The sequence below is a fragment of the Ischnura elegans genome, chromosome 4 (assembly GCF_921293095.1).
Source record: "Ischnura elegans chromosome 4, ioIscEleg1.1, whole genome shotgun sequence".
NCBI classification, from domain to species: domain Eukaryota; kingdom Metazoa; phylum Arthropoda; class Insecta; order Odonata; family Coenagrionidae; genus Ischnura; species Ischnura elegans.
Window position 1 is genome coordinate 61,413,618 of NC_060249.1, and position 13,663 is coordinate 61,427,280.

Genomic DNA, 13,663 nt, shown 5'->3' on the forward strand with positions numbered 1-13,663 from the left:
CTTAGTCCCCCGTTCTTTTTTCGCCCCGGTGTTCCGTTAAGGCCTGGTGGTGGTTGTGCTGTGGCGAGAGTGGGATGCCGGAGAGGCTCCGGCAGCTCTCCGGCCACATCTCCTCAGCGGGGAGAGCGGAGGCGCGACCCTCGTGACGCCTCCGGAGGCCACTTGGGGCCCCGCGGGAAGGCCCCCGGCGGACTCAGCCGCCTCCGGAGCCATGGCCCTGGGCCTGAGCACCACCTCCTCATCGTCTTCGTCGTCCGCCTCATCGACCACCTCCTCCTCCGCGCCGCTGACGCCGCCCCCGGCCGGTCAGCCGCCCCCCCAGCCGCCGCCTCCGCCGCCCCCGCCGCCGCCGCCTCCCCCGCCACCGCCCCCGCCGCCGCCGGCCCTGCCCCCGCCGCCCCACCACCACCCACACCACCCGCACCCGGGGCCGCCGCACCACTCCCCGCTGGGGGCCGTGGGGATGGCCGGGGGCCTGCTCGGGGGCGGCGCGGCGCACGGAGCCCTCGGAATGCCAACGCCCCTCTTCGCGCTGCCCACACTCAACTTCACTGTCTCGCAGGTGAGTGGCTTACGTGAAGTGTTTCATTGTTCGCGTCGTGATTTTGCTCGCTTTTATGATGTGATTAAGTTGGTTGGTCGACTCGCACGGTCGTGATTTGAACGACCGTGTGCATAAATAGGTATCGAGAACGGCGGGCACGGTGAAAAACTCACTTACACTGGAAAGGTAATACTAATCCCGTAAATTTGTTGTGTCATTTGTCCCCTTAGTTCGCATAGCACGCACAATCATGACCGCTGAAGAGGTGGTATTTATATTCATTGGCAGCTGGACATTCCCATTTATTTATATGGGTTATATTTGAGAGCGAGCGAGCAAGTACTCGGTGAAAAAACAAATTATTCCCGAATTAATTTTTTTATGATTTAATACATCAAACAATTTATTTTAATACTTAATCCTACCGGTTCTGATACCCTCTTATCATTCACACGTGTAAGTACTCCTTAAGTGCAAATATTTCTCAATAATAGTCATGAGAATGGCACAAGATTCATCAAGTCGGTATTTCAAGAAATTATAGCTTCTCTAAGTGCTTCATTACGGCAATGTTCATACGATTCCTTGGTCAATGGGATATTGCTTATATGTTTATCACAGTAGCCCTATATTCAAATACCTAATGGTTTACGACCCCCTGATGCCTTGAAAATATAGTATTTCAAAGAAAATTATCAACTAGCGGGTGTGTAATTAAGAAAATATTTCTTCCGCCCATATTTCCTTAGTATCTGCTAAGCTAACAGCAATTTATTTGGTACATTCTTGTTCTCTTATGTCAAAAAATCTCTAAGGCACTGATTTAATGACATTAAAATATTTCGAAAAGTATTATCCATGTGCGGGCGTGAGGAGGCAGCATGTATTTTATATTTACGGTACATGTAAGATAGATGTTTCTAATAATTTAGGGGGTAAAATCTTCTCCTTGTAATTTCAATAGTTTTCGCGGTAATGAAATTATGCTACTAAACCAAAAACCTAAAAATATAATAATGCATGAGCTGGTTTAAGAAATGAAAACAACTGACGCAGCTATAAAATTAATAAGTTTGAAACCCTCTCTGTACCCCAATTCCTATATTAAGCATCACAACCCCTTCCATAAATACCCAGTCAAAATCAATGCTAGAGGCCCTAAAAAAATTCGATTTAGGAAAATCAATTCTGTCATCCAAAGAAACGGTAATGCATTAGCAAATACCGTCACTTTTGAAATTACAAGCATTAACGAAACAGTGACAATCACATAAAAATCTTAAATATGTCAGCATGAAATTTAATTGGTTTTTTTATGAGTAGGAGGAGAGAATTCTTTCATCATTTGTTCTGAGCTTTCCACGTTGTGCACACTCGTAGGCGGTTTTAATGTCATAAATCACGTATAAGATTTTACCACCGCTGATTCGATAAAAATATTTTCTAATTACAATCTAACAGGACACTCTCAAACTCTCAAGCCTGAGAGAAGCACAATTATGCCTGATTACTTTATCTTTACATCGCCAACCGTTACACTCAGCGGTGTCCAATAGTGTGATTCCGCGACTGACAATATTTGAATGCTGTTATGCTGTGGAATTATTCTTCATTCGTTCTTGACGGCGCTTATCTTATCTTTCCTTCATTCGACAATGAAGCTTGTGTTTACCCTCTACCACTAAGTTGTAAGTTATGTATCTCATTCAGTGTATTGAAGGAATTCTTTACGTTATTGTCGCAAGAGCGCATTGGCACGACGGTAAATTGTTTCCGTTGCCCTTATGATTTTACACAATAGTTAGTCAAAGAAGCTTTACCAATGTACTTGTAATGTCTCTGTCGTCTTAAAATCGCGAATACGGGAAACTAGATTATGCTAGCTGAAGCTATCAATTACTAAATGACGGTTCGTAGTTTGTGAGACCGCGATTATTATTCAAACCCACACAGAACTCGAGTATCAAGAAATGAATTCAAAATCAATTAGGATAAACTTAACTATGAGGCCGACGCACAAAACAAAATTTTCTTTCTTTCTAGCGAATCGTATCGAAATATGTACCTCATAATAGAAATACTCATAGAAATGACTATAACAGGCACACTACTATGACGCCGATTCATTTATTATTCATAACTGGTTTATATGCTTATTTAGTTTCCATGCGTGCTATCCTCAATTACAACCTCTCAAACCCTATTGTGTTACGAAAATATTAAAGCCAATGGCTACATATGACCACTTGATAGGCAAAATAATATTTCCGTCCTGTTTCATGAGTAAAGTATATCATTTCTTTGCAAGATAAATAAACGAAGGAATATATTACATAGCATGAACTGTTAGTTCAAATGTTTTCAGCTTATTCCTCACATACGCTCAGACAAATTTATTTCCCTAAACTCATTGGTTTTAGGGCATAACATTTTCCCAATATTAAATGGCTACAGATATTTTACAGATACTTATGGACTACCCATAAAAAACTTGAAAACTTGTAAAGACGCGGGATTTCAGTGAATGCATGTTAATTTTACAATCCAGAAGGAGGAAAAAAATTAATTTCAACTCCCACTATTATTTTGTCGTAGTAAATAGTAGGAGAGTAGGAGAAAATATTAAGGCAACAATGGCCATGCGCAAAAGTAGTATAAACGAATTATTCGCAGAAGTGAAGGATTACTGAAGAATTTTATTTTCCGCTCTCCTATTATAATGAGATATAGGATATGTAAACATTTTGACACGTAATCACCCTTCGCTTGTAGCCAGGGATGAGGGATGCGAATTTCTTCGAATCCTTCTAGCAACGTTATGGCATGTTGAATTACGGTCTACTCTATTGCAATGATTTCGGTACTTTTTTAACTCTTAAAAAGGTATGTAATCCATTTATAAGGCACTGTATAAAGTTAAAACGGGTAGGGAAACTGAATTAATTGGAGAAAAAGTACAAACAAAGATTTTTCCAACGAGTGCAGTTTTTGTGCATTTTACCGTTAAGGAGACAGCAAACTGGACGATAAGAAGAGGAGCTCGTAATCTTAGTTTCTGAATTATTGGCATGGAAATCAAAAGTGAATCGTTGATTTTCCTTGAAACTAGACCCGCTAAAATTATTCCCAACAAAAATATTCCTTGCCAAGTGATAGTGAAAAAACTTTTTACCAGTACGAAATTCTCTACAGATATTTTACCAATGCTAATGGACTACCATTTAAAAATAAATTGAAAATAAAAACTATGCTGGAATATTATCTCCTCTATTTGCAGGTGGCTAAGCACACACGAGGAATAAACTTAAAAATGTGAAGTTATCGTTCCTTTTGTGAAATAATTTACGATTAAAGAGGCAATTCTCAGGCAATATCTTTTGAGTCAAGTTTGCGGGGAAAATTACATTAGAAAAAAATTACCTTGCTGTGGAATCCTACGATGATGTAAGTAATTTAAAAAATATCGATTTCATTTTCCCGTTATTAACATTCAATATTTATTGTGTTTCCCTTCAACTTGAAAATACGTGACGAATGTAACTGGACGGAATTCAAAGCACTCTATGAAACAAGTGACTTTGTACGCAGTCACGCGCACTGGTGTAAAGTTAAATCCACCAAAGGATGTAGTTCGCTACGAAAAAAATGTTATTTAGCCGGAAAATTATGTAGACAATGTACGAGGAATATTCATAAAGAAAGAGTCATTTGGCAAAGAAAAAAATATACTCATACAAAACACATTTTATTGGCACTTTTATTTAGCTTCAAGCCTACTTCACTTCTCTACGTAATCGGCGTTCACTTCCAAGCATTTTTCGTACCACTGCACCAGCTTCTTTAATACCTCTGTACAGAAGCTCGCCGCCCCATAGTTGGACCAATTGGACTAAACCACAGGCTCACACTGCTGTCGAAAACAATAAGAAACGCCAAAATTTTCGTTGGGAACTCTTTGATCACCCAACGCACAGTCCTTACCTTGAACCAAGAGACTATTTCCTCTTCTTGCACTTGAAACAGTGGCTCGGTGGACAACATTTCGAAACCGAAGAGGGACACAAGAACGGCGCTGTCAATTGGTTCGATTTTCAGGCAGCGAGTTTCTGTGCAAAGAAGCTGGTGCAGCAGTACGAAGCATACTTAGAAGTGAACGGCTTATTTTCTTACGGCTTAACGGATTATTTAGAGAAGTGAAGTAGGTTTCTAGATAAATAGAAGTGCCAATAATATATGTTTCATATGACAATATTTTTTCCTGTGACAAATGGCCGTTATTTCATGAATATGCCTCATATAAATAGGTGAGAACATGAAGACAATGTTGAATGTATTTTACATTTTTTTATGGCGGACTTCATCCTATGGGTTTAAAAATTGGGATGATAAATTAATCAATTTGATTCAGTATTTACGTAACACTATTAGGATTGAGGGGTCGTAATATATTATAGCAATCGATCCACGCCATTTATTTGAATTTCAATTTAGGCCGAGAAATATTGAAAGTGTTTTATTTTCCGCTCTCCACTCGTAACGAGACGCGGTAAGTGCAAACATTATGACGCGTAATCACCCCTTCGCGCTTAACCAGGGATGCAAAAGAGGAAATAATATCTCCGAAGCCCTAGAGCGGCGTTATGGAATGTTGAAGTGCGGTCTCCTCAAGAAGGGCCGATGCGGGCGGACGGTGCCGGGTTTTTGACGAGGCCGACGTCGGGACGCGTTCCTCACGGGCGAATGGCCGCGGAAGCGCGCCTTGCCCGCCGCGAGTGCCTCAGACCATCGCCGGGCCACCAGCGACCACCGGCCCACGTCTGCTCCTCTGCGTCAAAGATAGGATAGGCCGTAAGCCTCGTCTTGCAACTAATGCCAAGTAAAGTGATGCATTTAACAAGAGACTATTAACGCAGTCATGTGCACGAAATTCTCCCAAATAGTATTCACCCAATCCTGCCAAATTTAACATTACAAAATTAATACTACAAGGATTGCGGTACTCTTTTAACGATTTAAATGGACTGTAATTATTTTCCTAGGCACTACACAATAAGGAAACTGGTAGGGGAAGTGAATTAATTGTGGAATAGAACATAAAAATATTATTCCAAAAAGAGCAGTTCTTGCTCATTTTACTTATGATGAGAAAGGGAGCAGGATAATAAGAAAAGGAGTAAAGCTAATTTGTGAATAACTGCTCTCGAAATAAAAAGTGTAGCCTCATTTTTTTCCTTGAAACCAAGCCCATCAAAAGTTATCCTCTTTCGGAATTGTACTTCGAAAGATTAGCAGTTATCCATACCGTAAACGTGAATAATATTCCCGATATTAAGGAATCGCGCTTCGGCTTTTATTTGAGTTTTAATTTAGAGCACTGTAATTGCGTTCCTTATTTCTCGGAAATGATTTGAAACCTTTTACAAGTGTAATATTGAAACATACTTATATTATTTCATATAAATGCTACCATATTTTGTGGCAATCGTAACGATAATATCCCGTAACCGGCGCAGCAATAGCACATAGGCGCAAAAAATCAAAATATTCTAAACTAAAGATGAATAGCGCAACTATATCACGTGACTTCAGTTCACAATCGCTTTTTGAAAATAGTATGATATTCTCCTCTCTCTCTCTCTCTCTGATACTGGATTTCCTCCTCAGCCTTGATGCAACCAAATTAAATACGGTAATAGTATTTTAGGCTCCAAGGCCAAGAATTCCAATGAATTTCCACGAGAAGAGCAAATTTTCATTTTTCTCCATCGTGATATTACAAAGATTACGTAAAATCTTAAGGACCGTATGTAATCGTGACCTGGAACCGGTGAAATATTTCTCGAGGCAGTTTATGTGAATATAATCGGAAAAATACGCCATAAAATAAATCATCACACTGCTACTGTGTTTAAAGGACTTAGTATTAATATGTCTACATTCAAATTCACCACCAACACTTCGCATAGCACAATCTTGAGTAAGCTCAATGATTCATTTGGATAAGAAAATTCCCTATCTTACTGGCATCTTTCCTCAAAATCCTCGATTAACTTATGGATTGAAATGCGAAGGCTTCGTACTTATTACGTATTAACACTTATATCATCCACCACACAACTATCAATTCGAGACAAACTCATTACGTCATTTCTCAGAGAATTATCCACACCAGAGTTATCAAACATTATCCAGCAAGAAATTTCTGCTAAGAACAAACAAATATCTATGATAGCTGGAGGGGCTAAAACGGATTAGGTAGGTTAGAAATATTATTTGTAACATCACCACCGTATTTTTAATAGCTCATTCCAAATATCTCTACATTAATTATTTTTTAAATCTTTAGTTCATATTGATTAAAATAAACTTTTCATACACTCTTGTAGTCGGTATCCTCAATATCAAACTACAAACGGCCATTAATTTATGAGTACATGCACTTTTGATAGTAACGGTCACGTTGTGTAATTATATTACATGTATTACGACCAACTGTCTCTTTATTTTCGGTATGAAGCTATAGTAGCTACGCAGATGGTAACCGCATTCCGCAATTCCGCAATTCCTTTACAGCTATGCATTGTAGTACTATTACTCCTCGAACATTGTGTCCCTACATTATATTCCATTCCACTTACACATAACTCCACCCGAAAAAAGTCAAATTTCGCCTTCTATTTACGATAAGGAGCCTGAAAAATGAAAACCAGGAAATGCCATATATTTGCAAACTCTATTGCGTATCTCAATTGCTATTTCCCTTTATCTTTATATTCTACGATACATTACTTCACAGTGCCATTATTTCAATGGAATAAAAGCCACCTTTCATCTTACAATACCGACAAGTTGCCCGAATCATGACGCGTGTGAAGACGGCACTTTACAGATTTTATTTAGCGTGCATGAAAAGAACTCCAAGCCAACCGGGGGTGCAAAAACATTGAGATCGGGGTGGGAACATAATTTAATAGCGTGCAGGGTGGTGTGTTAAGGGTGAGTTAGTTTTCTCGAGTCGGCTATATCAATGTTCTGAATTACAACGCGGCCGACGTGAAGAGTGGCTACCCGCAAGCCGTGCCGCCCTCAGACCACACTCCCTCAGCCGAAGAGAGCGCACTTCGCTCGTAGTCACCGCATGCGGGCGGCGGGGCAACACATTTCGCCCGACACTCGAAATTTGTATGGGTGCGTGGAGGATGATATCGGTTGCCGCTCTCGAGAGGGATGTGTTAGGACCAGGTCGTCTTGTCGGCGATCGCCGAGGGCCCCGAGCTTATAAAGCCCCCGCTACGCTCCCGTCTATCGCGAAGGCGTTCTTCTAGACAAAAGACTGACGTGGGCTAGCCACATTAAATCCCAAACGGATAAATCAACAGGAATTCATGCAGCTTTATTCCCGCTACTGAAGGCAAATTCCCCTCGGGCATTAAAAACAAAATTGCTTCTTTACAATTCCATCATAAAACCTCTGCTTTCCTACGCGTCACCAGTGTGGCTTCACGCAAGTGCTACGCACTTAAAGAAAATCCAAACGTGCGAAAATAAAATAATTCGTAAAATTATAGGCGCTCCATGGTTTATTGGCAATAGGCAAATTCGCAATGATCTTAATTTAACTCCAATTTTAATATTCTTAAAATCTGCTCTTACGAAATTTCAACATTCTTTTGCAAAAACAAATAACAAATTATTATGCAACTTATGGGACTATGCTATTCCTAATACCTTTACCCACAGAACCCCTAAATGTGCCCTAATCCCTTCCCATATTCCTTTTCCCAATTAACCCCCGCAATGCCCGGATTGAAACTTCAACAAAAATGCAAGTTTAGTATATAAACCACCGCAACTCCAGAAAGCCGAAGAAGATAGCTGATTGGCTGGGAGCTTCGACCACCAGTATTTAAGAAATCTCCGCTTGGCTTGGCTTGGTCTATCGCGAAGCGTGTACCAAAGGTGTAATGATAAGACTCGTGTTACTTGAATGAAAGTGTTTTTGAAAAAATAAAACTCCACTTTTACATTAGTTGCTTTATTTACGACATACTCAGTGTAAAAGGATCATAAATTAAAAAAATAAGGTGCCATAATAACGGAGTATAAGAGAGGAATAAGGATAAATAGAACCTGATGCTTTATTGAAAGTGTCATCCGGAAAGGTTATTTTAGTGGTGTTCTTAAATTTCTGTACTTTTTCTTCAACGAAATTGATAATAGAACCTTAATACATTATTAAATTTTGTAAGCAGTGAAATTCTCGCTTTTCACAGCATTTTTTTCTGACGAAATTTATATTTTTCATCAACTTTTATATAGTTTTGAAGAGCCAGAATGGTGTCAAAATCCGTTTCCTGGCATGCAATTTCCAAAAAATTTTCCGGGGCAGGATCCTCGAACCTCCGGCATTATGAGTCCCATCCGAGGGGGCTCGCAATCAACCCCGACCGCCCCTGGTAAAAGACCCCGGGAGGAACACCTCTCTCGCCCGACCAACGGAGCGGCTCCGTAAGGAGACAGTCGGGTCGTTTGGCCGCTCATTCGCTGACGTACTCATTCAGTGGTTCAACCCAACCAGATCTGCGAGATGACGTGATAGCCACCACCAGGGTGTGTGGCAGGGGGTGATATAACACCAGGCATGCAGCACTTATCCTAACCTGGCGCTCGTTCGCCGGATGCAATTAATATTCTACGATTCATTACTTCATGGTGTCATTATTTCACTTGTATAGAAACCACCTTTCACCACCCATTTACGATAAGTATCCCGAATCATAGGTACCAAATCAAACACTCCGGAACTCTTGGTCATAGTTTGGTCACATTCGAGACACAGTATCTATCCAAACAGCGTATTTTCTCCGCCAGCGGTGCAGCCAGCCAGGCTCTAGTGCGAAGTGAAAGAAGCCGACTGCAACGCGAACGAAACAAACTATCCTCGAAGATAATTTAAGCGGAATGTGTTTTTTTACAAGTTGTTACTTAAATTTAATTAAAAAATTTTTGTTTGGATTACGAATGTATATATTAGTAATTTTGAGGCAACAACATTGATAAAAGTGCTATTTGACTATTATGTCTTTTGCTAACCACTGCCGGAACGGCGTTCCGGTTCTCTCCGGTACCATGACACCACCGCTCTATACCTATATAATGCAAACTTCGATAGAACAGTGCAGGTAGCTCCGTTAGGTAAAAATGATGATAGATCGAGTCCTTAAAACTTGACATTGACTGTGTGCGTTGGAACGTAATATTACATACTCTACGGTGTGTGATAAGTGTCTTCCATTCTTTCATACTTCAAAATGGAACAAATGCGTCATTTGGATAGGCAATTAGGCTCAAGTGTGACAGAAAATTCGAAGGATATTTACAATTACGGTACTCTTTGAAAGCTAATTGTAAGTTAAACTGACAGTTGAATTGGTGAGGATTTGAATAAAGAAAAATACTTATCTAGCGCTGGGTCGGTACTACTACAATATAAATGATAAGTTGGAAATGCCTTGCACAATTTTACTGTTATAATGCGTAAAAAAATGCGTATTTTCTTATAGGAGATATCAAGTACGCATTAAATGTTTGATACAAGAATTTTGTTTTGGAAGACAATTTTGAAAGTACGGGCCGGGAAAGTGGAATAATGCGTGGTTAAGTTGCTCGAAAATGAAAAAAATATACCTCCTTTCGATAAGGGTACACGTCGCCTTATCTTAAAGTCATAATCCAGAGAAAAAATATTTAAAAAATCCTACCACTTGACTTAGAATTATACATTAACGTGAATGCACTAGATTCTCAGAGTTGCTGAGAAACAACTATGGGAAAACAACAGACAGCAATGACGGGCATCACTTTGAAACTTAAATCACAAATTATAAAAAAACGAAAGGTTAGATAAAGTACTTATGCAGTCATATTTTAGAAGCTGCGTACTGACATCCATTTATTTCAATAGATACAAAAATCGACTTTAGGCTAACTTTTGCGGCATAACTTTTCCACAGTGCGGCTGTCCACGGCGACTTCTCCGCGCATTCTTCCAAGAGCCGCGCCGGTCGGCCTAGCCGCAAAACCCTTCCGTACTCTCCGCAAGATAAATATGAACTCGGTGACCAAATTTAGGGCCGCATTCAGAAAGAAACTCTAGAAGAAGGGCGTTTATGCGAGGGTGAATTCCAGGTGGCGTTCTTCACTTTTGACAAGGAGTATCTTGTCAAAGGATATCTTGTAGAGTGAAATCACGACCATAGATCACATGTTATTTGACCTAGTTCCGATGCTGTAGTATAATTACGGTTCGCACTCTCGCAGTTTCGCTATCGTTATAACGAACATGGATATCCTCTGATTATTGACTGCTGGCTAAAACTGTTGTCGATGACAGTTTCAACATTAGATAACAGCGATTAGAACCTTTTCATTGTGATATCAACTCTAGGAGAACGTAATCGTTGGTGAGGATTTGAATAAATCAAAAGAACTATCTAGCGTTGAGACGGTATTTTAGTTATATAAACCATAAGTTGGAAATATCCAGACATATCAGATATGCCATTATGGCAATGAAAACAAGTTGTCGTGAAGCACTACGACGTGTTTTCAAATTACTTGATTTATACATACATCTCTGTACATTGGCAAATAATTTTCCTTTATTCCTTAATTTCCCTTGACTCTATTCAATATAATTTTCGCCGTGAGGGATAAAGCGTAACAAATATATAAAATATATCCTGAATACATAGAAATTATATCCATATGACACCTTATGATTTACTGCAGTGAGGAAGTACCTAAGGTCTACTCGTAAGAAACTGATGTTTTAAAACTTGCAATCAATTTCAAACCAGCTACAGAAGTATTTTTCGGATTTCCCACAATCGATTCGGAAATTTTCGGATCAATCACAAATCGATAGGACAAGCTACAAAAATGTATAAAAGATATCCCGAGTACATGGAAATTATATCTATATGACATCACATAAATCACTCTAAGGAAGAAGAACCTAAGCCCCCTTATAAGTAGCTTATGTCCAACAACAGTAAATCAATTTAAAAGCAACCACTATTGTAAACATTTTTCAAATAACCCTCAGTCGATTGGAAAAGTTACAAAAAATGTATAAAACATATCCCGAATAGATCCAAATTATACCTATATGGCATCTCAGATTACTCCAAGGAAGAATATCCTGAAGCCCACTTATGAGAAAGTTATGTACGACAACTTCCAATCAATTTAAAAGCAACCACTTGTGTAACCATTTTTCAAATTGCTCACAGCCGATAGGACAGGTTACTAAGTTGAGGAGAAGGCAATATCAGATGAATGCAAACAATGAACCTCCTTTATTTTCCAAAAGCGTGGAAGAGTGCCTAACGATAACGCAAAGTAGGCGTTTACCTCCCACAGATATTCCACCCTTGATTATATTGGCGAACATATAATAATATTAGCATTGGCGGCGGGGGAAGAAGCACCATGACGTGCGACGTGTTAGGGCGTTAGGGGGCGCGTTGTGAGTCTAATTACGGAAAAAAGGGGGAGAAGTTCCCCGCCCTCCTCCCCCCCGTTGATTTCCCGGCGGAAAATATTTACGGGCGCAGTTCATGTCCCCGGGCGGCATCGGAAGAGTTAAACGCGCGGATCCCCAAGCCAATCGTGCGGGCAATTATCTCCCCCCAAGACGGCGTTTCCTACCGCCGCCTCGCATCGCATCAAAGAACTCGAACACACACACACACCTCCTCTTAAATTGATTCATCTCGTCGGACCGTGATGAATTTGCTTTGAAACGAATATCAAACGGTAAATGAAGACGTTATTTCGACCAACCCCTCCATATTTTTTTCGGTAACTTAACTAATTGAATGGTTTGGTAGGTACGTTTGAGGCCGACTTGACTCCCAAATTGCAAATTAATACATATAAATTTTTTAATTTCCCACCGATAAGTCTGTACTTATAAGCTATTAATCTCTCAAAATACCTCCATTATGAATCCCTGTTGTCCAAAACAAAATTTTACCTTTAGCTATTCAATCCTGTTACCGCTTTGCAATCAAGACGTATAGGATCGTGGTGAGAAGAGACCTACCTCTCAACACATGTGAACTCTCCCTTGCTACCTTTACTTAATTTCAGCCAATAATTTTATTCGTTTTCTCACACATTTTTGCCCATTCCTCTGGTGAATTTCATAACTTGACTTGGAAACAATTTATACCAATGAGTATGGGTATAAATTGTTTCCAAGGGGATAATTTTGAGTCAACCCTTATTCAGGGACTCATTATCATTATGTTTTCAACTGAGGACAATCTGCAGTCTTTGAGGATTTTAACTGCAGGAATACAGACGTACGATTGCATGTAATATACTACTCGAGTTAAAGATGAAAAATTAACGAAGATTCTCAATTCCTTGTAAAATAGGTTGATAATATAGGTAATTACGTTAATAAAAGGAAAAATCGCTAATGCGTTTCTTCGATGCCGAGGATTAATTTCAATAATTACTGAGAAATGCGCCAAAGGTATCATTTCAAGATTATAATCATATTTCAACATAGACTAAGAACGATGCTGAAAGAAAGTTAACTAATTATGATGCTGATTCCATAATAGATATTTTCGTGCCAGTTCTCCTTATCCTCGAAAGAAAAAAGGTATTTATTCTCACTACAGAAACTTTCAATTGTATCGTAGGTTTCACTGAATAATTGCTACTACTCCAAGTGTTTCCTACGCAAAAGCTGCTGTTCCACGAGTATTCAAATGATCATAACGTCATTTGAGCCGCTTTTAACGCGACCAACACAAAGTAGTGACGCTCGCTAACAAATATCACAGGTAATTTGCTCTCAGCGTATACACATTTGCATTTAAATTACCTATAATACATCACAATTATACGGAACACCTATTGTTACTCTGGTACCACTTAGGGACAATTTTCTGTCGAAAAAACACCAACGAATAGAAACAGTTTCGTTAGCTGCCGTGATACTCTGGTATAAAGGACGCATACCTCTCGATCGATCGGTTTTTGTGCGACAGATAATAATTGGTCCCACGCGCTAAACATGCATATAAAATTATGCTATGG

The 13,663-nt window shown here is 39.6% G+C and overlaps 1 protein-coding gene across 1 annotated transcript in view; it reads left to right on the forward strand.

The window, feature by feature from the left end:
* The first annotated feature begins 497 nt into the window (after positions 1–497).
* Positions 498–13,663, forward strand: part of LOC124158152 (protein Optix-like) — a 266,045-nt gene continuing 252,879 nt past the window's right edge. Inside the window, exon 1 of the mRNA XM_046533336.1 lies at positions 498–562. Coding sequence (XP_046389292.1) covers positions 512–562 — 51 coding nt within the window. The 5' untranslated portion in view covers positions 498–511. The remainder of the gene's footprint in view (positions 563–13,663) is intronic.